The 24,751-nt window shown below is 47.9% G+C and overlaps 1 protein-coding gene across 1 annotated transcript in view; it reads left to right on the forward strand.

Annotated features, from left to right (window-relative positions):
- Positions 1 to 24,751, forward strand: part of LOC147009327 (uncharacterized) — a 254,071-nt gene that overhangs the window by 129,631 nt on the left and 99,689 nt on the right. Inside the window, exons 7-9 of the mRNA XM_085861178.1 lie at positions 16,265 to 17,641; positions 20,884 to 21,017; positions 21,168 to 21,349. Coding sequence (XP_085717304.1) covers positions 16,265 to 17,641; positions 20,884 to 21,017; positions 21,168 to 21,349 — 1,693 coding nt within the window. The remainder of the gene's footprint in view (positions 1 to 16,264; positions 17,642 to 20,883; positions 21,018 to 21,167; positions 21,350 to 24,751) is intronic.

Here is a 24,751-nt window from a genome sequence, read left to right on the forward strand (position 1 = left end):
TTGTAGGATTGAGGGCAAAAGCTTGTGCTTATAAGTTTTATGATTCAAAAGTGGTGTTCCTAAATATGATGAGACATCATGCTATACAGTACTGTCGGACCCTGCTATTTGTGGGGGATACATTCCTGGAAAATGCCACGAATCGCGAATCTGCGAATAGTGGGGCATTGTTTCAATGGAAAAAGAGGGGATAGGCAATATTATGCAGGATTAGCTTGGTGTTGCAATAGCAATATTAGCCTGGTGTTGGCGTAGTGGTTAGGGTAGCAGCTTGGGATCCAAAAGGTCCTGAGTTCAAGCCCCGTTGGCCGCTTGAATTAATACACACCAGGAGGTTGACTCAGCCTGTCATCCTTCCGAGGTCGGCGAAGTGAGTACCAGTGTACTGGGCCCGGTGTATGCCCTGGTTAAAATAGGTGTACCATATCCCTGTGTCGTAAGACGCGACCAGGGTTGCATCAGGAAGGGCATCCGGCGTAAAACCTGTGCCAAATCACTATGCGGATCATACGGATGATCCGCTGTGGCGACCCCTAACGGGAGCAGCCGAAAGAAGAAGAACAGGAGTTTATTTCAATGTTAACATTATATATATATATATATATATATATATATATATATATATATATATATATATATATATATATATATATATATATATATATATATAGTGGATTCTCGCCCGCCGGCGTGCGAATGACTGCGTTTAACCAATATTCGCCCAACGGACGGACAATCCAGTCACAGCTTTCCGGATCAACGCCGAAAACCAGCCAAGGGTGTGTTTTTAAGCACACCACAACCTTGTCCGTACTCTACCCGCGCTACAGGGTCAATCGCCGAATTGTCGATATACCTAATTAATCGCGCGGGTAGATTACCGAGAGATTGTACCTCAACGGGACCGCTTGGAAACGAGCTGCTTAAGCAGCTCGCTTCCTTTTGGGATAACCGCGCGGGGTATTATCGCGCAGTCCTGTTGGAACCGATCACTTTACCGGCTATTTAAAAACCAACTATATTCCGAGTGCAAGATGGCAGCTCAATTAAGGAAAAGACGCAATGAACGGGATACATTTAAACAAGCACATTTATTTACGAACAACACATAAGCATGTATAAACAATGATGCAGTCATGCAGGTATGCAAAACACGCATGCAGTCATGTATCAATCAAGCAAAAGTAATGCAAAAGAGATACTACCGTCTATCTATTATGTACAGTCACTTATACAGTTCTACTTGCGGACATGGCGCCACAACATTCATTCAAAAGTAAAGAAAAAACCCCAGGACAGACAAGGGGCAGATGGGACCCCTTGGGGTCTTTATTGACACGGAGTCGTGTAGACCGCAGAGGCTCCGCGAGACCGGGCTGGCTACCTTCACCTCGCTTGGGCAGCCCACGGCGTCCCGTCTCCACGACCCACGGTAAGGCACGGCTCGGCAGGCCACGCGCCTTGGCTCCGCTGCGCTCTCTCCTCCTTTCCACATGCCTCCACAACCTCCCGCAGTCAATGACTCAGCGAGCGACCATGACCTCCAGACCTCCAGACCCACAGAGACAAAGACCTCTCGTTCCGCGTGCCCTTTTATCTCGACGGCGCATCGCCCTCCCTTCGCGGCGCGCGGGGGAGGAAAATTCCAGGAGAGATCGGCCCGGCTCTTTTGTTTTAAGCGCTGCTTCCCGGCATCTCTTCCGCACGTGCTTTTCGTTGGGGGGGGGGAGGGGGAGGGGTGAAGCCGTCGTCCGTCCTCTCCCGATGAATGTCAGGCTTCTTGCAACCCTGCTGAAGTGGCAACGTGGTGGTGGTTCAGGTGGTTATTTGAATGGTCGGTGGTGGAGAAGGTGTTGGTGGTGGCGGTGGTTGTTCGTTGTCTGTGGGGGATGTTGGTGGTTGACGAGAAGGTGGTAGTAGTAATGGCGGTTGGTCCAAAATAACGATAGTAAAAGAAAAACACTAACTCAAAGATCACAGCCCTGATCATACGAATAAAGGCCATTAGACAACAGTGGGGAAATCTATCTGTACACAGACTTATCGGCATAACTGAACTAAGGACCTATATGGTGCTCTGCGAATTTCCACAGCCATAACAATATATATATATATATATATATATATATATATATATATATATATATATATATATATATATATATATATATATATATATATATATATATATATATATATATATATATATATATATATATATATATATATTGTTGTGGTTACCAAATTCGCAAACCACCATTCAGATCCCTTAGGTGAGATATCTCGGTAAGTACATGTGTAGTTAGGCCCAAACCCGTTGTCTAGTGGGAATACATGTCATTTATGCGTGCTGCGACTCTTCAGGATAGCCGTTTTTCTTTTGCTATCTTTATTTTGGACCAACCGCCATTGTTACCACCACCAACCACATCAACCACCCACCGCGGCGCCGCTTCACGTCACACCTCGCAACCGTCGCATCGCCACCGTTCTTGCGCCGCTTGTGGGTACCGGTGTTGGACTCGTGCAGGGCGCGCGCCGAACAGCGTGTACAAAACCACGGATTTTCCACTTCAAAAACGGATCAAAAACGACACACGCCCACTTTTGTGCCGTCCAATCGGTGAGCGAGGGGCGATTTGGCCCCGTCCCCAGGGCGTTGGAGGGCGATCGATATATGCAAATTTATGGATCAAAAAGCATTCACGCCCACTTTTTCTCGGGCCAATGGGGAGCGAGGTGAAAGGTCGAAGGGAGGGGGTCAAAGCTGAGAGAGCGAAGCCACGGGGCTTATATAAGCGACCGTGTTCGTCAGTCAAGAAGAGAGAGTTAAGACTTCGCGGGCGGTGGAGTTGGGAAGAAGGAGCAAAAAGGAGCTGGTCGCCGTCGTGTGCGTTGGAGTCGGAGCGGAGGGGACGGAGCTGTGGAGAGGCGGCGAGGGCAGACGAGGGGGTGCTCGCGTCGTGCAGGGAGCTGCACCCCAGGGAGGCCGACAGCGCGACCTGGCCGAGGTGGAGACGCTCGTCGCGGGACTCGAGGCAGAGTAGGAATCCTCTATACCCCGAGCATCAGCAACCCCCTCCTGTTTCCCCCCGCGCTGAGATAGTGCGACCAAGGGGGCCCCTTTCCCACCCCCTACCAGACACTGCCCGCGAGTCCCGCGGAGTTGAGGCACCATCGCCGCTCCGCGTCTCATCACCAGACGGGTAGACCCGACCCGGTCTCGGCCTCAGGCCCGCCTCATCCTTGAGGGTATTCTTTTCCTTGGTTTTGGGTATGTGTTGTCGGCGCCGTCTGTGAAGTAAAATTGTATAAGTGTTGCCGTGTGCTCGCGTAATCGGTAGTAGATCTGCATTGTCGCATTTGCTTTTTGTGTAAATTGCATTGTGTTTTTCTTTTCTATGTGCTTTTGGTGGAATTGAATATGTGTGCTTTCCGTTCAGCGCGAATAAATGTGCTTTGTGTTGAATTGTTTCCCGCTTCGCTTCGTCATTTCCTTCATTGAATCCTCATCTTGCTTCACGTAAAGGGTTGGTAGTGGGCTGAATACGCCCGATAATTAATCGAACCGTCGAGGCCGACGATAACACCGCTCGGTTATCCCGATAGTACGGAACGGGTCGCTTAAGTGGCCCGTGTCCGAAGTCGACCTGCGGCGAGGTGCGATCGCCCGGTCTACCCTCCGCGTGGGTACTTAGGTAGGTCGAATTTGGCGAGCAACCCTATCCCACGCGGGGGCTGATTGGCTCGATCGCGGTGAGACCGAAAGGTCCACCCGTGACTGGTTCCCGGCGTTAGTCCGAGAGGGTCACGACTGGATTGTCCGTCCGGTGGGCGACGTGCCGCGATTCGAGTTACGTGGCCGTCAGCACGCCGGCGGGCGCGAATCCGTAACACTGGTGTCAGGAGTGGGATACAAATCCATCGCCCTCCTCGCGGCACTGGTATCGGAGAACGGGAAAACGGGCTCTCCTGTCTCCGGCTAAATTCACGGGAATCGGTCCAGGGGTGAGAGAAGCGACCCCCGATTCCCTCCAAATTACGAGCGATTCAAATTAACCCTTTAAGAGAAGCAAGATGGCGTCTCAAGGCGAGCGGGACCCGGGGGTATTAGAAATGTATATGTGTAGTAATGTAGAGTCCATGGTCCAGGATGGAATCCCCGTGCAGGAAATGTTGATTGTGCAGGAACACGGACTCGCCCAACTGAACCCAGAGCCCGAAATAGGTGCGGCAGCGGCCGCGGTGTATGACACCTCCCCTCCCCCTCTCCACCAAAACCCTTCCCCAACCCCTGCCGAAACGGCTCACCCAAGCGTACCCGACATGGCCCAGCTAATCACCATGCTGGCAAAAATGAATGCGGAAATGACAGCGAAGATGGATGCGAATGCACAAAAGATGAATGCGGATATGAAAAACGAAATGAAAGGCATGAACGAAAAGATGGATACAAATACAAATGAAGTAAAAACGAGGATGGATGCGAATACACAGCAAATAAACGGAATGGAAGCAAACATGAAGGAAGAAATGAAAGAGCTACGGGGTGAGACGCAGAACATGGGCCGATGCCTGCAGGCAGGCATGAAGGCCGTGACCAGGGAGATAGGAATGGCGACTCCACGTGTGGAAGCAAACGAGCTGGAAGGGGGTGCAACGGCTGACAGGCCCGCGGTGGAGGCGGGTAAAAAAATAATTCGGGGGGCGTGTTGGGCGAGGGTCGTGACAGAGGAATCGACGGTGACCAAGAGGGAAAAATTAAATGGGGAGACCAAAACGTGTGAGACGAGACACGAGGTGACGACGACAGAAACTTATAAATGTATAGAGACACGGGAGACAGAAAAAATAGAGAGACAACACGATGAAGACGGGGTAAGTGACGCGCACACACACACGGAGGTAGTGGAGGATAATGGGGGTGAGCTCGCGGAGCATGTGGGGACCCAGTGCGAGCACCTGGATGGCCTCCTCCAGGAACGAGGGGAGGGAGTCTGCCCCCTTGAGGCGAGTCACGACCAGGTGAGTTCGGTCGTGCTTTGCGAGGTCGGGGGGAGGAGTGCTGCGAACGGGTGCACGGAAAGCTTGGGGGGTATAGAGGCCCCGGAGACCCTTGTGGGGACACGAATCCCCAGTGTGGTTGTCCCTGTGTGTGTGGGGCAAGGTGTGAGTGCGTCCCCGTGTGTGGAAGTGACCCCGTGTGTGAGTGGTGTGGTGGCGATTGTGCCGGTGTACGTGCTTCCCAGCACGCCGTGTGTGGATGAGGCACCGTGTGTGGAAGAGGCCGTGTGTGTGGATGAAACGGCCAGTGTGGATGAGGGACCGCGGGTGAGTGCCCCCGCGTGTGTGAGCGAGGCACGGAGTATGGATGAGACACCGCGGTTGAGTTCCCCCGCGTGTGTGGATGAGGCACCGCGGTTGAGTGCCCCCGCGTGTATGAGTGAGGCACGGTGTGTGGGTGAGGGACAGCGGTTGAGTGCCCCCGCGTGTGTGAGTAGTATGGTTTGTGTGAGTAGTGAGGCACGCGTGAGTGAACGGCCATATGCAAGGGAGACCGTGTGTGTGAGAGAGCGGTATGTGAGGGAGATGTCGGTTGGCATGCGGGAGCACGCAGCCGCGTCTCCCGGGGTGAGTGTGATGGAATGGAGTGTGAGCGTCGTGACACGCAGGTGTGCGTGTGTTGAATGGCGACGACGGAGACATGTGATGAAAGAAAGCCGAGTAGCGGCTGTAGCTATTTCGGGGACCGTGCCGGGTTCACCCAGCCGCGAGCACGAGGTTCGTGCTGTGCAACGCACGAGACCACCACGTGCTCGCTTGCGAGAGTGAAGTCCCGGTCCGGAAACGCACGCGGTGGATTTGCCGATCCCGCGGACGGACAAAGTTTAGGCAGGATTACGGATTTGGACCGGACGGGTTCTCCACGCGATCGTGTGTGTTAAGCTCCAACGGGCAAAGCACATGTGTTCGCGTGGGGAACCCCTCGAGACGTGGGGCTTGTGTTTTTTTATGCGCACGGTGACGCCATGGCTGCACGTGGGGTTGGAATCCGGCAGGAGGGGTATCTCTGCCGGATGGCACCGTCCAAGGAGGGACGAGGAACACGTGCAGCTGCATGACGTCACGGGCAGATGCAAAGTGCGCAAGCTGTGAGTTGCCGCGCTGGCGCTGCGCATGTAAAAAAAAAAAAAAAGAACAAGCCTCACTTTCGGGTGCACAGGATTCCTGGGCAAGGGTTGGAAGACCCCCTTGAACCTGGGCACAGGATGGAAACTAGTTAGGGGGAAGGGTTAGCTTAGTTAGACCGACTTCATGGGGCAGGGGTAAGTCCTCATGGAGTCCGTGGAATGGATTAGTTAGAGGGATTGTAGTCAGATTTAGGTTGGGAAATAAAATGATTTATTTGAGGACATGGACAGACTTGTGGATGTGTAGAGGGGACGTAGCTTAGCTACGTAGGTTAAAAGGAACGTGCTACTAGTTTAAGGGACGACGTGGGAGCACGAGCTAGTTCGGGGATGTAGTTAGGAGGATGGCAGAGTTCAGCGGTGAGTGTGTTGAAAAGTTGTGAGGTGAGTACATGATGAGTGAGTGAGGCCAGCGGGTCTGTGTGAGTGGAGCGAATGGGGAATGCATGGTGCGATGAGTGATTGGGGGGAGGAGTGACTCCCGACCAAGGGACCCCGGGGTCAGTATAAAGTGAGTTAGGGGGTTAGTCAAATTGAAGAATGGAGGTCGTTTTGTTGTTGGTGGGAAAGTAGGCTCGAAACCCATTTGGAGGGGTGCAGGAGCCCTGTTGACGGGCTTGGGAGCGTGGCTGCGAAAGGTGAGTATCGCTGAGTGGGTACCCCGGGCACCAGGCTAGTCGGCCGCGGTAGGCCATGGGCCCATGGGGGGCCGGGATAGAGTAGTGGGCACGGGTGCGCCTGCTTGGTGCGGGGGCCCGGGGCGCCATTATCCACGTGGGCAGTGTTGTGGGCATGGGTGACCCTCGGAAAGGGGCCCGGGAAGCCAGCCTGCCACGTGTGCGTTTCAGGGGAGGTGCCATGGGGGGCACTCTCCGGTGTTAGGGAGCTGGTAGGCTCGGAGGCAGTGTAGTGCCCGGGGGTGCCATAGCGGGAGAATCGGCAGAGGGTCGTGCCTGCCAAAGGGAGCCACGTGTCCCAGCCAGGAGACCGTGTGAGGGCACGGAGAGAAAATTGGGGGGCGAGGCCCGAAATTGTAAGGACACCAACACAGGCGACGGGAATCTGGGTTGTTAGAACCAATAGTTTAAGCGAGAGGCGCTTGTTGAAAGCCCTGGGGTAGTTTAACAGTTAAATCGTTAGGGTAGATTAGGAGATGTACCCCTCCGCACCATCCATCCCCTCGCTGTCGTTGTGGGCCGCTGGACCCACTTTGGTTATAGATCGCCGAACTCTGGGGAGGCCATTCTGAGGCTTGAGTTGGGCCTCGACACAGGACGTTAGCTCTCCCTCATTCCCCTCCGGGAAGGGAACGTAGGGGTTGGGAGTAGGCTAGGTGACAGGATAGGTTAGCCGAACAAGGACGATAAAGGGGGTTAGGGGACGATTTATAGTGGGGAAGTAAAAAAATAAAAAAATAAATAAATAAGTTGGGGCTAAATTGGGGTTTGACAAATTAAGGGAGTGGGTATGTACAGTGACAGGCAAAGGCGATAGGTGGGAGGGAGACAGGTAGGTAGGTCCGAGCCCGCCTTCCAAGTGGCCAGCACCACCGCACTCCCTCCACCAACCTCCACTGAACGGCAAAGGCTGGCCAACTTCATCGGCTGGCCGTGTTTTGCTTCAAGGCGGAGGCCGGCCAACTTCATCGGCAGCTGTTGTTTTGCTGCGAGGCCTGTGCCGGCTGGATCGTCTGCAGCTGCTGTGCTGCAAGGCCTGTGCCGGCCCACTTCATCTGCCGGCTGGCTGTGTTTCTTCAAGGCCTGTGCCGGCCAGTTCATCTGCCGGCTGTGTTTGCCTGCAGCGGCCTTCTTCTGCGGGCTGTGTTTGCCTGCTGCCTTTGCCATGCCATGCCCACTGCCCAGGTTCACCAGCCCCGTTCAATTTTTGCTTTGCCCCCCCCCCCCCCGGTTCATTGCCATGTGCGCCAGGATCGTAAAAGCAACAGTTTGCAAGCTGCAAGAACTGCCCTGTTGGCAGCTACAACACGGGCCTGCAGTGGCGACCCGTGCACCGTGTTTGTGTTCATGCATCCATTCGTTGTGCTCATTGCGTGTGCCACTTGAGCTGGCACGGAGACTACGTTTGTGCGGCCCATGCACCGTTGTGGTTCACTGCGTTCAGTTCAAAAGGGAAGGCCTTGGACTGCGTGTCGGCAGCCAGCCACGTTCCCTGTCACCTGCATTGTTTGAGCCAGAGACTGCATGCGAGCAGCCTGGCTCCCTGCTAACTGCTTTCTTTTTGCAGAGTTCAATGATCCTGGGCCATGGTTTAGTGTAAAATTGGTAAGTTAAGGTTAAGATGTACTGTAAATATGAGTGCGCCCCCGGCATGTTTGTCTAGCGCCGGCAATTTTATTTAAGTCGTCCGTGTGAGTGAGTTTGTTTAGGTAGTTACGCAGCCCTCAGGTTATTTATTTTGGGGACACGAATACCATGAATGTCGCACTCAGAGATCCGTAGGTAAAATGTACTAGGGGAAAACTACACATGATGGCACACGAAAATTTGACGACTCGGGACGAGTCTGTAAAAAGGGGAGGGGGTAGTGTTGTGGTTACCAAATTCGCAAACCACCATTCAGGTCCCTTAGGTGAGATATCTCGGTAAGTACATGTGTAGTTAGGCCCAAACCCGTTGTCTAGTGGGAATACATGTCATTTATGCGTGCTGCGACTCTTCAGGATAGCCGTTTTTCTTTTGCTATCTTTATTTTGGACCAACCGCCATTGTTACCACCACCAACCACATCAACCACCCACCGCGGCGCCGCTTCACGTCACACCTCGCAACCGTCGCATCGCCACCGTTCTTGCGCCGCTTGTGGGTACCGGTGTTGGACTCGTGCAGGGCGCGCGCCGAACAGCGTGTACAAAACCACGGATTTTCCACTTCAAAAACGGATCAAAAACGACACACGCCCACTTTTGTGCCGTCCAATCGGTGAGCGAGGGGCGATTTGGCCCCGCCCCCAGGGCGTTGGAGGGCGATCGATATATGCAAATTTATGGATCAAAAAGCATTCACGCCCACTTTTTCTCGGGCCAATGGGGAGCGAGGTGAAAGGTCGAAGGGAGGGGGTCAAAGCTGAGAGAGCGAAGCCACGGGGCTTATATAAGCGACCGTGTTCGTCAGTCAAGAAGAGAGAGTTAAGACTTCGCGGGCGGTGGAGTTGGGAAGAAGGAGCAAAAAGGAGCTGGTCGCCGTCGTGTGCGTTGGAGTCGGAGCGGAGGGGACGGAGCTGTGGAGAGGCGGCGAGGGCAGACGAGGGGGTGCTCGCGTCGTGCAGGGAGCTGCACCCCAGGGAGGCCGACAGCGCGACCTGGCCGAGGTGGAGACGCTCGTCGCGGGACTCGAGGCAGAGTAGGAATCCTCTATACCCCGAGCATCAGCAACCCCCTCCTGTTTCCCCCCGCGCTGAGATAGTGCGACCAAGGGGGCCCATTTCCCACCCCCTACCAGACACTGCCCGCGAGTCCCGCGGAGTTGAGGCACCATCGCCGCTCCGCGTCTCATCACCAGACGGGTAGGCCCGACCCGGTCTCGGCCTCAGGCCCGCCTCATCCTTGAGGGTATTCTTTTCCTTGGTTTTGGGTATGTGTTGTCGGCGCCGTCTGTGAAGTAAAATTGTATAAGTGTTGCCGTGTGCTCGCGTAATCGGTAGTAGATCTGCATTGTCGCATTTGCTTTTTGTGTAAATTGCATTGTGTTTTTCTTTTCTATGTGCTTTTGGTGGAATTGAATATGTGTGCTTTCCGTTCAGCGCGAATAAATGTGCTTTGTGTTGAACTGTTTCCCGCTTCGCTTCGTCATTTCCTTCATTGAATCCTCATCTTGCTTCACGTAAAGGGTTGGTAGTGGGCTGAATACGCCCGATAATTAATCGAACCGTCGAGGCCGACGATAACACCGCTCGGTTATCCCGATAGTACGGAACGGGTCGCTTAAGTGGCCCGTGTCCGAAGTCGACCTGCGGCGAGGTGCGATCGCCCGGTCTACCCTCCGCGTGGGTACTTAGGTAGGTCGAATTTGGCGAGCAACCCTATCCCACGCGGGGGCTGATTGGCTCGATCGCGGTGAGACCGAAAGGTCCACCCGTGACTGGTTCCCGGCGTTAGTCTGAGAGGGTCACGACTGGATTGTCCGTCCGGTGGGCGACGTGCCGCGATTCGAGTTACGTGGCCGTCAGCACGCCGGCGGGCGCGAATCCGCAACAATATATATATATTATATATATATATATATATATATATATATATATATATATATATATATATATATATATATATATATATATATATATATATATATATATATATATATATATATATATGCCTGGTGTTGGCTTAGTGGTTAGGATGGTGGCTTGGGATCCCAGGGTCCTGAGTTCAAGCCCCGTTGGCTGCTGAATTAACACCAGGGGGTTGACTCAGCCTGTCATCCTTCCGAGGTCGGCGAAATGAGTGCCAGTGTACTGGTCCCGGTGTATGCCCCGGTTAGAATAGGTGTACCATATCCCTGTGTGTCGTAAGAGGCGACCAGGGTTGGCGTCAGGAAGGGCATCCGGCCATAAAACATTGCCTCAAGAAAAAGCCAAACCCCTGCACAGCAGGGAAAAATGGCTGTAAAAACGGTCATTTTATATTTATATATATATATATATATATATATATATATATATATATATATATATATATATTTCACATGTTTATTACCTACGCCACCAAAGGTGAAGGAGGTTATGTTTTCACCCCTTTCTGTCTGTTTGTTTGTTTGTGTGCAGGATATCTCAAAAAGTTGTGGACGGATTCGGATGAAATTTTATGGACAGGTTGGGTGTGTGACAATGATGAACCGATTCGATTTTGGTGAAGATCTGTATCCAGATCCGGCTACAATAATTTTTAAAATGATTCTTCACCATTGAGAGATGGGTCCAAAATGATAGAAAGCACGATATCTCAAAAAGTGTGGGACAGATTCAGGTGAAACTTGGTAGATATGTTGGGTGTGTGACAAGGAAGAATTGATTCAGTTTTGGTGAAGATCTGAATCTGGATATGAGAATAATTTAATTTTTAAAGTTATTCTTCACCATTGAGAGATGGGGCCAAAAACTATATATATATATATATATATATATATATATATATATATATATATATATATATATATATATATATATATATATATATATATATATATATATATATATATCATATTTGAAAAATGTATTGGGCCGAATATGTTCTTGTGGATTAGGCATTGCCTAGCGGAGGTATGCACTCTACTGAGTGCCCTTTTAGTTTCAATTGTGATGTGTTTATTTTTGGCTGTCACCGACCTATATTTTCTTGAAGCCCAGGAACCGAAACCCCCTTTTCCAATAAGCCCTTGGTTTAAACTATTGCGAATTTTCCAAGAACGTAACTCCCACGGTATTTAAGTGTTTACTGTATTGCACTGGATGAAACAGCAACACATTGACGAATGACATGCACAAAACATGACAAATCCGTTTCAGAAAACTCCCCTTTGGTGAGGTGGAACCAAGCAGCTCGAATTTCATTATGAATGTGAGAATAATCCAAACCGGAAGTGATCAAAACATCTCATAACGGGTATCTGGAAATTCTGAAGGCTCAACAACCATTATATTTTTTGTATTTTGCATAATTTATGCAGTATGTTTTCTTTTAAATTAAAATTCATCTTCATATCATTTGAGAGTGAACTCTGTGTATCACAGTTATCTTCTGATCTGAAAGATATACGAACATCAGCGGAAATTTTATATCGTAAAAAAAAAAAAAAAAAATTAAGAATATTTTTTAAAAATGTAACAATATAAAAGGTTTTTTTTTCACTTTCCAAAATACATTTTCCAAGATGTATCTTTTATCATCATATGCATCCAGAGCCTTTTATTTCATAATTCTGTGTATAATTGATGTTTGTAGCTCCTTATATCATTCATCTTTACCTCTGCCCACCTTCGGTGATATGTTTTCATGACTGTCCATCTTTCTTTGTCTGTGGTCAGGATATCTCAAAATCTTGTGGACTGATTCAGACGAAATTGGGTGGACAGGTTGGGTGTGTAACAAGGACGAAATGGTTGGATTTTGGTGACGATCTAAATATGGATCCGGATACTAGAATTTAAGTGATGCTTCAACAATATACTGTCGGACCCCGCTATTTGTGGATTCGCTATTCGCGGATCCCACGTATTCGCAGTTTATAAAATACGACCTGCTTCATGGCATTTTATAAACAAAATGTCGCATTTTATAAACGTCAGTCGTCACATTTTATAAACGCCCTGTACTTCGCGTATTCGCAGTTTTTTTGTTTTTGTTTTCATGGGCGTATTCATGTTTTGTTTTTTTTGCATGCATGCATGCATGCATAATCATGGTTTTTCTTGGGATTTTAGATTTTCCCTCATGAGTCACGAACGGCCGGGAACCTATCCCCACTTTTTCCATTGAAACAATGCCCCGCTATTCGCAGATTCGCGATTCATGGCATTTTCCAGGAATGTATCCCCCGCAAATAGGAATGTATCCCCCGCAAATAGAGGCGTCGTCCACCAGACGGCGGTCTCCTTGGGTTAACCTGAGGCGGTCCCTTCGGGTGGGTGCCTGGAATGTCCTATCCCTAAGAGAGGATGATCACCTGTCTCTGTTATCATCTGAGCTCAAGCGTTTGGACATCGGGATTGCAGCTCTCTCTGAGGTTCGGAGACCGGATTGCGGCGAGATAATGGTGGGTGGTTACACCTACTATTGGTCTGGTCGCTCTGATGGTTATCATACCCAAGGAGTTGCTGTAGCTGTGGCCAATAAGCTGACCCCAATGATAATTGAGGTAACACCGGTCAACGAGCGTATTATGAGATTAAGGATTCGTCACTCCTTAGGTGTCATTTCCCTGGTCTCTGTTTATGCTCCGACTGAGGCGAGTGATCTCACCGTGAAGGATGCATTCTACGCCACACTCGAGTCTGTGGTTGATCAGTGCCCCAGACGAGATACACTTCTAGTCTTGGGGGATTTCAATGCATCGACTGGAACTGATAGGGATGGTTATGAGGTGTGTGTTGGTCCCCATGGGTCAGGAACTATGAACCAGAATAGCACTAAGTTCCTTGACTTTGCAAGAAGTCATGGACTTAGGAGTGGCTGGTTCATGGTTTCAGCGCCCGCAAGCTCATCGCTGGACATGGTATTCCAACGCTGGCGGTGTGGCAAGGAGATTGACCATGTCCTCATTGACGGTCGTTGGAGGATGATCCAGAACTGCAGGGTCTACCGGAGTGCTCAGTTCCTCAATACTGACCACAGGCTTGTTGTAGCAACTCTAAAGCTGCACCTTAAATCCTGGAGAATGGTACCATCCCAGCCTAGGCTGGATGTTGCCAAGCTCAGGGATGAGAGAGTAGCTGAGGAGTTTGCGAACAGGCTGAGTGGACACTTGGGGGTCTGGGTGCTTTGGGGGTCCTGAAGAGTTGTGGAGCACCTCCAAGACCACCGTCCTTGATGTTGCCGGTGGATGCCTTGGAGTTCACCGCAGGGCAAAAGAAGAATTTTGTCTCTCAAGGGACACTGGATACCATTGACCAGAGTCGCAGGGCCAGGCTGAATGGCAGAGCTGAGCTGTTCAGGGAGCTGGGCGTAAAACCGTACGTGCACTGAGGGTGGACAAGGAGGCCTATGTGCGAGGAATCTGTGAGGGGTAGAGCATCACCTGTGGACAGGTGATTCTCGTCCGCTTACAGGGAATTCGCGCATTACGTTCATCCAAGCCCATCCTCGGAGCACTGCAGTTCGAGCAGAGAGTGGTAGGCTCTTGACAGAGGAGTCTGAAGTGAAGGCCCGCTGGGCCGGTTACTTTGAGCGGTTGTACCAGGCTGATCCCCCAGCTGTCGAGTTGGACGTCAAGGGTGTTACAATCCCTGTTGCTGACCCTCGAATCAACTGTGGTCCACCATCGCTTGTGGAAACACGGGCTGCGGTGAACCAGTTGAAGCGGGGCAAAGCTCCAGGGATCTGTGGCATCCATGCTGAACTTCTCAAGGCTGGTGGAAATGCTGCACTCGCGTCGTTGCATGCAGTTTTGTGCTCTGCCTGGAACACAGGCATCATCCCAACTGACTGGAAGAGGGGCCTTGTTGTCCCTCTCTGGAAAGGGAAGGGTGATCGCCAAGACTGCAACAACTACCGAGGGGTGACGCTGCTCTCAGTGCCGGGCAAGGTCTTTGCTCGGATAATTCTTGATAGGGTTCGCCACCATCTGCTTGAGCACCAGCGTCCAGAGCAGTCAGGCTTTACACCAAAGAGGTCAACGATTGACCGTATCCTTGCTCTTCGTGTCCTCACTGAACGCAGACGAGAGTTTCGGCAGGGGCTGCTTGCAGCCTATGTTGATCTCTGTAAAGCGTTCGATTCAGTGAATCGGGATGTCCTCTGGAGGATTCTTGGTCTTCGTGGGGTGCCACCGAAACTGATCGATCTGATGTCTGAACTCTACTCTGGTACTGGGAGTGCTGTGAAGTGTGGTGGTACCGCCTCTGACTTATTTCCAGTTGTTACTGGAGTTCGTCAGGGATGTGTACTTGCCCCCCACACTTTTCAGCACTTGTATGGACTGGATTTTTGGGAGGATGTCGGAGAGATCAAGTTGCGGTGCATCGTTTGGCAATGTCAAGATCTCGGACCTTGATTTTGCAGATGATGCAGTCATCTTTGCGGAGACTTTAGACATCCTCTTGGGGGCCCTCGAGGTGCTGAATGAGGAGTCGGAGCCGTTGGGATTACGGATTTCTTGGGTCAAAAAAAAGATCCAGGCTTTCGGTGACATCTTGGATGCTGCTGTCCTGTCTGTGTCTGTTTGTGGTGAGGATGTTGAGGTCGTGGATAGATTCACTTACCTTGGCAGTGATATTCATGTCTCCGCAGGTTGTGAGGCGGAGGTCAATAGGCGTCTGGGTCCGGGCCGGGGGACTCATGGATTCACTGGATCATGGGGTGTGTCTCTGCCGGTGCCTGTGCGGGAGGACGAAAGTCCGAGTCTTCAGGTCCTTGGTACTTCCAGTCTTGCTCTATGGGTGCGAGACTTGGACTTTGACCAAGGATCTGAGACGGAGACTTAATTCCTTTGGTACCAGGTCTCTTCGGAGAATCCTTGGCTATCGCTGGTCGGATTTTGTGTCCAACGAGCGGTTGCTGAGAGAGACTCGGATGAGATTTGTTACCTGCATAGTCCGTGAGCGTCAGCTGCGGCTGTATGGACATGTGGCTCGTTTTCCTGACGCTGATCCTGCTCACCAGATTCTCTCAGCGAGGGAGTCTCATGAGTGGAGGAGGCCAGTGGGCCGACCACGTGCCTCATGGTTGCAGCAGGTTGACCATCATCTCAAGGAGATGGGGATGGGCCTGGCATCTGCCTGGGGGATGGCCAGACGGAGGCCCCTGGAGTACCGGCGGAAAGTGGACGCAGCGACGCGCTGTTCTGGCACATGCTCCCATACCTGACCTGAAATAGTGGGGTCCGACAGTACTGTATAGCATCATGTCTCATCATATTTAGGAACACCACTTTTTAATCATAACACTTATAAGCACAAGCTTTTGCTCTCAATTCTACAAATTCACTCAAGGTTGCTCCACCCAACTCATCTCTAAATTTTCCAATAACTTTTATTTTTTGCAGAGAATAAACTACTCATTTTCATGGTTGCTTGTGTCGTAAATCTCTGTCTTTTCATATCTTAATAAACATCCTCTGTAAAAATATTTAATATAAAACAATCTGTTTCCATATGGAGGAGATTAACTTGGTCATCATATTTGCTCTAATTGTTGTAACAACAGTTATACATTAATGACTTTGACAAGTTAGGTGTTCAAGTTTCGACGTAAATTTGTTTATCCATTATCATGCTTTTCTCATCCAAATGAATAGCACGAAAGTTTGTTTGCTCAAATCTAACTTGAGTGAAATAATTGTCAATTATGCTATATTTTTCACAAATAGTGTGATTTTAATGATTTTTGCACCTTGTCTTTGCAGAGAAACAAATGAAACTGGTTTCTTGTTCCAATTGTTCCCAGTTGTTTGACATGGAAGTTTTCAATCCGCACATGAATCTCACCATTTGTCAAGAAACTGACAAATTTAACAATATGTCTTTCAACCACAGTTGTAAAAGTTGTACAGAGACCCTCAAGAATATCCAAGGAAATGAGAGACCACACAAGTGTTCTGTGTGCGACAAATCATTCACCGTATTATCATCTTTAAATCTTCATCAAAGAATGCACATCGGTGAGGGAGGGAACAACCAACACGAGAAGCTCTACAAGTGTTCCTTGTGTTCAAAAGTCTTTGCTCAATTGAAAAATTTTAACGAACACCAAAGAATGCATGCAGGTGAGAAGCCTTACAAGTGCTCCGTGTGCAACAACGCTTTCAGTTTTATCTCAGGGTTGCAAATACATGCAAGAATCCATTCGGGTGAGAAACCTTTCAAGTGTTCTCTTTGCCTCAAAGCGTTTGGTCGCTCATCAAATTTATACGTTCATCAAAAAATACACACGGGAGAGAAGCCGTACAAGTGTTCTGTATGTCATAAGGCCTTTATTCAATCATCACATTTACACATTCATCAAAGGACACACACGGGAGAGAAGCCATACAAGTGCTCCGTGTGTCATAAGGCCTTTGCTCACTTGACACATTTCCACAATCATGAAAGAATACACATGAGAGAGAATCCCTACAAGTGTTCTGTGTGTCATAAAGCATTTACTTGCAGGACAACATTGAGAGAGCATCAAAGAATACACACAGGAGAGAAACCCTTCAAGTGTTCTGTATGTCTTCAGGCATTTGGTCGATTACTTTCCTTAAAGGTTCATCAAAGAACCCATACAGGAGAACAGCCGCACAGGTGTTCTGTGTGCAACAAATCATTTACTGTGTTATCATCTTTAAAACTACATCAAAAAATACACACTGGAGAAAAGCCGTACAAGTGTTCTGTTTGCAGCAGGGATTTTGCAATTTCTTCATTATTGAGAAGGCATGAAATCATTCATACTGGTGAGAAGCCCTACAGTTGTTCTGTTTGTAGCAAGAAATTTGTTGATTCAACACATTTACATCAGCATCAAAGAATACATACAGGAGAGAAACCCTACAAATGTTCTGTGTGTTTTAAGGCCTTTGGTCTTTCGCAAACTTTGAAGAATCATAAAAGAATACATACAGGAGAGAAGCCCTACAAATGTTCTGTGTGTTCTAAGGCCTTTCGTCTTTCGCAAACTTTGAAGAAACATCAAATAATACATACAAGAGAGAAGCCCTATAAGTGTTTTCTTTGCAACAAGGTGTTTAGGCATTCCTCACATTTACATCAACATAAGAAAATACACAGTGAAAAATACTGTTAAGAAAATGATGGGATTGAACCAATCTGACAACTGCAGGTTTTGTGGAGTAGAAACAAAGTACCAGTCACCTCCTTTTGGGATATAAAAAAACTCATGTCAGAACAGCTGTACACAGAAAGACACGACAACATCTGCGGAGTAATCCACTGGCACATCAATAAACATTTCAACATCCCGGTTCTAGAACAATCATGGAAACACAAACCAAATCCGTTCGTGAAAATGAACAAGTAATGCTCATGCATGACAAGGGTGGACATTGCAAACAAAGCATTGCGTCCGGACATGGTGCTCAAACACAAAAAGGAGAAAACGGCATTGTTGATCGAGGCTTCAGTTCCCAATGACTTTGGACTAACTGCCACAGAAATTAGGAAAATGATCAAATACTATTATCTGAAAAAATGAGGTCAAGAGGATGTGGAAATTAAGGACAGCTGAAATTGTACCAGTGATAGTTGGAGCTCCAGGAATGATGAAGAACATTCTTCATGAGTACTTAAAAATCATTCCGGGGAATATCGCACCAGATGAGCTTTCAGTGAAGATGTTGAAAAGATCTCTTGTAACGAGGCTACGAGAATGAAGTTTCAGAGTTTGGTTCATGAATCATGATCTTGCACCAAAAAGGAAGTGGAGATTTTCAGTTCTGGGAGAACTTCCTCTCACCTCCTGAAACCCGCAAATTGAGAAAACAACCAACGTCAGAAGCCCTGCAGGTGCTCTGTGTGCATCAAGGATTTTGCAACTTCTTCATCAATGAAAAGACATGAAAAAATTCACACGGGTGACAAGGGAGCGCATATTCCAAAAATTGCCGATATAAAGTTCACTTTTGCAGAACAAAACTCAACTCAACCAGAAAGCGTCTTAAAATGCAAAGCTTGTCCGCATCCGCTTTTTACTCGCGCTAAACTTGATGAAAACAAGTTTTAAAAAAAATTGTACATTTTATTCATTTGTGTACTCCACAATCTCATAATAAAGGTTTGTTGAAGATTTGATGAGATAAGCTGAATTGGTAAAAAAAAATGTTATGGCCTGGACAATGGACATACACACTGATTGTCAATGGTAAACAAGGATTTTGATTAAAACATTTACGGCTGGCCTACTAATTCACCGATGACGTCATCCTTTATTATCCATTGGGAGTAGAATGAGGTGCCAAGTTTCAAATTCTTCCAATCAGCGGTGTCAGAGATGTAATGTTATTTTTTTTTGTGTGTTTAATCCAAGATGTCTTTTTTTTTTTTTAATCAGATCTTGAAAACATTTTTTTTGTCTTTTGTACACATTGTCGAGGTTCATTTGAGAGCTAACACATGGAACGCACAACAAGAGGGTAGGAGACAAGAGTGGTGGGAGAGGGAAGGACAAACAGTGGGGAACAGGGACATGAGGAGATCTGTGGAAGGGAGAGGGATGGGGCGGGGAACACAGGGAATACAAAATGGACACTAAGGAACTTTCAGAACCTTACACGACGGGGAACTTTCGGGAAGGAAAACAGTGAATTTGAGGGAGGTGGGTTTTTCGCTGGACTAATGGGGGTAGAAAAGATTGTGGTTTGGGATGGGGGAAGATAAGAAGTGGTGGATAAGGCCAAGAGCATTTTTGTAGACCTAAAGGCAAAACGTGAACGGGATCGTGAAGGTTCCAGTGAAAACTAGAAGGGCACTCGGTGGAGTGCATACCTCCGCCACGTAATTCCTGGTCCATGAGAACATATGTGGCCCAATACATTTTTGAAATATCATGCTATATATCGTTTTTGGCCCCCATCTCTCGATCTGGATTCGGATCTTCACCGAAATTGAATGAATTTGTCGTGGTCACACACCCAAAGTGACCACTAAGTTTCATTCGAATCTGTCTCCAACTTTTTGAGATATCGTGCTATATACTAGTTTAGCCCTATCTCTCAATGGTTAAGAATCACTTCAAAAAAATTATTGTAGTCGGATCTGGATTTTCACCAAAATCTAATCAGTTCGTCCTTGTCACACACCCAACCTGCCAACCAAATTTCATCCAGATCCGTCTACAACTTTTTTGAGATATCCTGCACACAATCAAACAGACAGACAGAGAGGAGTGAAAACATGACCTCCTTTACCTTCAGTGGCAGAGGTAATGAAAGTTTTGTGGCTCGTCGAGGGTGGTTGAATATTTTAGAGCACTAATGGGCACGTTGGTCCGATGGACCATATTTTAATTGGTCTTCACAGCCTTGTTGCATACCCGCCTTCTGTACTGCTTCAGCATTAGCCTGCCTTTCACCAAGCCCAGATGTGCTTGGGACCGGCGTGTGGATTATATGTTTGTTATTATTATTACCATGTGACTACTATTCTTCTTCTTGTAAATATTATTAGTATTAATTACTTTCTGCTTTGTTACAATGTTGTCATTGTTTTTGTGATTTATTTTGTAATTAGAATGTCATGTCATGGTAGAAGGATGTATTAAGCTGTTTTATGTACCTCAACATGGCGTGCATTTTAAAAATCGGACTTCTAACGGATTTTTTTGGAATTAATTAGCCGAATCAACTCAGGAGGTCATGACGATCATTTTGTTGTTTCACATTCCACATCAGAAAGCTCTATTGGAACTCCACCAAAACCATGCTTCACACACACACACACACACACACACACACACACACACACACACACACACACACACACACACACACACACACACACACACACACACACACACACACACACACATCCATTTAGAGTGGAAGGGCTAATTTGCATAATATTATAGTGAGTGGGGAGGCTGCTGGTGCTGAAGTTGACGCATCAAGTGATTTCCTGAGTGCATGAGTTGAAATAATACAGGAGGGGGTTATAGTCCTCAGCAGCTGTTTAACGTCGATGAGACCGGCCTCTATTGGAAGAAGATGCCAGACCGTACGTACATTGCCAAGGAGGAGATGTCAATGGCTGGGTTCAAGGCTGCCAAGGACAGGATAACCAGCTTTTGCTTGGAGCCAATGCTGCTCGGAATTTCCCACTGAAGCCCTTACTGGTGTTCTGCTTTGAGAACCCTCGTGCATTGAAGGGTATCACCAAGGCCTCACTCTCAGTTATTTGGAAGTCTTGCAAAAAAGCATGGATCAATTTGGTCATCTTTGAGGACTGGTTCTACCATCATTTCGTGCTGCAGGTTAAGGAGTATTGTGCAGTCAAAAACCTTCCCTTCAAGATTCTGTTGGTCTTCAAGATCCAGGCATTAAGGTTGTGTACATGCATCCTAACACAACATCACTGTTGCAGCCCATGGGCCAGGGAGTTATTGCATTATTCAAGGCCTACTACCTGCTTGGACCTTTGCACAAGCAGTCAAGGCAAAGGAAGGTGAAGGTGTTATTACTGTCAAGGAGTTCTGGAGGGGCTATACTATTTACGAGGATATTAAAAATATTGATGCAGCCCAGCATGAAGTGAGAAGAACCAATTAAAATGGATTGTCGAAGAAACTGTGCCCCCATTGTGCAAATGGGGAAGCAACTTAATTTGACGATGGAGGCAGAAGATGGTCAAACCTTGCTGCAGTCTCATTCACAGGAGCTAACAAATGAGGACTTGATGGAATTTGAGGCACAGAATATTGCAGAGGAATCTGTATCCGAGGAGGTCATCAAGGTTCCCAGAAGGTTTACAACTAAAGGCATCGCTGAGGCCTTAAGGTTGATTGAGCAGGCCATGTCTCGTGTCCGAGGACCCAAATATCAAGAGATTTAGCAAAGTGTCCTCGAGTGTTAATAATGCCCTTACCTGCTACAAGGTTATTTTCAATGCTAAAAAGGCAGCTGCTGCCCAGTCTTCCCTGCATAACTATTTTTAAAAGGTGGAAAGGACTTCTACTGCCGATGATCCTGCGCCAATTCCATCGACATCTCAGCCTCCAGACCACTCACTAGCATCGCCTTCCTCCTCTCAGTAGTTCACCACTTCTCCTCCCTCCCAGTACTGCACATTAAAATTCTTATTTTAATATTTTTTAATGTTGTTATTGGGTCGCCGAAATAGGTGACCCTTATTGTCAGTAATTCTGTCTGTTTGTTTGGATGTTTGTTCGTTTGTCATCAGCATAATTGGTAGTAAACGTGGGCCGATTTCGACCAAACTCAGGTGGTAGGTACATCTTATGACCTCGTGCTTTGGAAATTGTGATGGTTGCTAGGGACGCTTTGGTTCCCTAGCAACAACCGAAAAAACTTCAAAATCGGTACCGTTCACGCGAAATCAATTCCGAAAGCCATTATCCCACGTAGGGTTATGAAATTTGGCACGAATGATCTACAGGTGATGCTCTATCAAATATATTCCGGTTTTTGGGATATATGAAATACTTTACCTGCAGCGCCCCCTGCAATTAGGGCATGTGTGAAAATTGGAGAAAATTGAAGGCCCCCTAGCGACCAGGTGAGTGCATCGATACGAATGAAACTTTGCAGGTTCATGGTACTCAATGAGTACTACAACTTTTCCTCAGGACATATTGACCGATTTCGCTTAGGTCAGGGGTCAAAGATCAATTAGTGCAAAAATTGATAATATGCGAGAGCTGGAGGTGCCTTCGCACCAAATGCTACTCCTCGGGTTATGGTCGGATGGTCATGAAAATTCACACCAATAGTCTGGATTACATTGTGCACAAACGATCGAGCCGGATTTTCAATTTAGATCTTTGTTCACCCACAGCACCCCCTCGAACTTTGGGGATTTCCAATTTCAAACCGCATTTTCGGTACTTTTCATTCAAATGGATACCGAGTAGTTATCAGTAGATGGAACTGGATGAGAATTGATATGCATAATCTTAAGGTGATTCCCTATCCGCTATATGACATCCATTTTGCTCTATATCTTATAGTTTCCATGCTTGGCGACCCATCGCCGCCTACCGGCTTGCTGTATTATTTATTATTGTATTTTATTCAGTACTAGCAGGGGTACCCGGCATTGCCTGGTATATTTTTTGTGGGGGCCTAAAAAATATCCCTACACCCACTAATAAATGGGATCGGGATCATTTAATATTACCTTTCACGTATAACAAAGGCTTAGGCACTATAGAGAGATTTTAAAATGGCCCGTCACGGTCGCCTGTCCAACTCACAAATCCAGTGAGATTTGCAGAAACCCTGTGGAATTGCAACTGTCAAGTGACAACGAAACCCGAAACCAAGAGATTGCAAAATCACTTTGCACTTTGAGAAATGTCACAAAGTCCCTTTTTACCCCCCCCCCCCCCCCCACATCATCATCCACCCTGGTGTGCTATATATATATATATATATATATATATATATATATATATATATATATATATATATATATATATATATATATATATGTATGTATGTATATGTTAACACTTTGGTTTTTATGACAATAAAATTCTTGTGTATTCATAATTTATAGTTATACCTCTTGTGTGTTCATTTAATATTCAGTTTCTGCAGAGGGGGTAACGGGACTTTGTAAACACCCTGTAGATTATTGGCGAAGAGGCATATTGTAAAAGTGTTTCCTTAGAAGTGGAATTGGACGTTATTCATCGAATGGATGTTCGTGGATGTGCCGTTGATGTTTCTGGGTTAAGTTTTACCCCGATATATAAATATGGTGCCGTTAAGGAAGAAGATGCACCATCAACTTTGACCGCTTCTGGAAGAGGTTTATTTCAATTTAAATGTTTGGTAATTGTTTTGTATTTATTCATACATATGTGTACTTGAATGTAACTGTCATTCATCAAAAGGCTTCGGCACTATGAAGCGATTAAAAAAAAAAAAATTCCCCAAAAATAAAAATTTCTTTTTAAAATTTCTCGAAAAAATTTTTTTTTTCAAATTTTCTGATGAACCTCTGAAAGTTTGATGAAGATCCATTCAGCCATCTCTGAGAAAAATGGTGATACACAGACAAGCGGCTCTCTTATAGTAGAGATTATTAACTAATGTTATAGGTATGATTAGTTATGTTATGATTAGTATAATATTGTTGCGAATTCGCGCCCGCCGACGTGCGGACGGCCACGTCACTCGAATCGCGACCGCGTCGCCCATCGGATGGACAATTCAGTTGTGACCCTCTCGGAACAACGCCGGGAGCTAGTCACGGGTGGGGGTTTAACCCCACCACGACCGTGCCAATTGCCCACCCGCGCAGGATAGGGTTGCTCGCCAAATTTGATCTACTTAAGTACCTGCGCGGATGGTTGACCGGGCGATCGTACCACGCCGCAGGCCGACTCCGGACCGTTCCGTGCTTCAGTGATAACCGAGCGGTGTTATCGTCGGCCTCGACGGTTCCGATTAATTACCGGGCGTATTAAGCCCACTACGAACCCTTCACGTGAAGCAGGATGGAGGGTCAATAAAGAAAGGACGAAGCGAAACGGGAAAACAGTTCACACAAAGCACATTTATTTCCCGGCACACGGAAAGCACACATATACAGTCAAACAGTCAGAATGCACCTATAGCAACCCAAACCAAAGCAACGACGACGCAGAGTTACGACCGACTACGCGCACACACGGCAACACTTATACAGTTCTACTTTTCAGACGGCGCCAACACACATTTACTCAAAAGCAAAGGAAAGAAGCCACCCTCATAGACAAGGGGGCAGACGGGCCTGTAGGCCAATATGTGCACGTGACCTGAAGGAGCGGCCAGGCCCGCGAGACCGGGGGGGGCGGGCGGGATCCTACCCGCGTCCTCGTGACGCGTTGGCGGACGAGCCGCAGATGTGGCCGCGTGGCTGTGCCCCGACTCCGTGCTCCTTGGTGGGTTTTGTTGGCACGTTGTTTGGAGTGCGGTGGGAACGGGGCCCCCTTGTTGTACTATCTCAGCGCGGGGGAAAGGGGGAATTGTTGATGCCCTGGGGGAGGGAGAATGGCTGGCTGGCTTGGGTCCCGCGGCGAGCGATCTCACACCGCGACCTCGTCGCCGACCGCCGTCCTTCTCGCCTCGGACCCGAACCCCTTGGCCTCTTCCCACAACTCTTCTTCGCGACTCCAGAACCCAACTCTTCCTGCCTCACCGATGACTTCGCCACCCGACTCGACTCTGCTC

The sequence above is a fragment of the Eptatretus burgeri genome, chromosome 17, assembly GCF_056783735.1.
Source record: "Eptatretus burgeri isolate ZD-2024b chromosome 17, Ebu_testis_v1, whole genome shotgun sequence".
In the NCBI taxonomy this organism is placed as follows: Eukaryota; Metazoa; Chordata; class Myxini; order Myxiniformes; family Myxinidae; genus Eptatretus; species Eptatretus burgeri.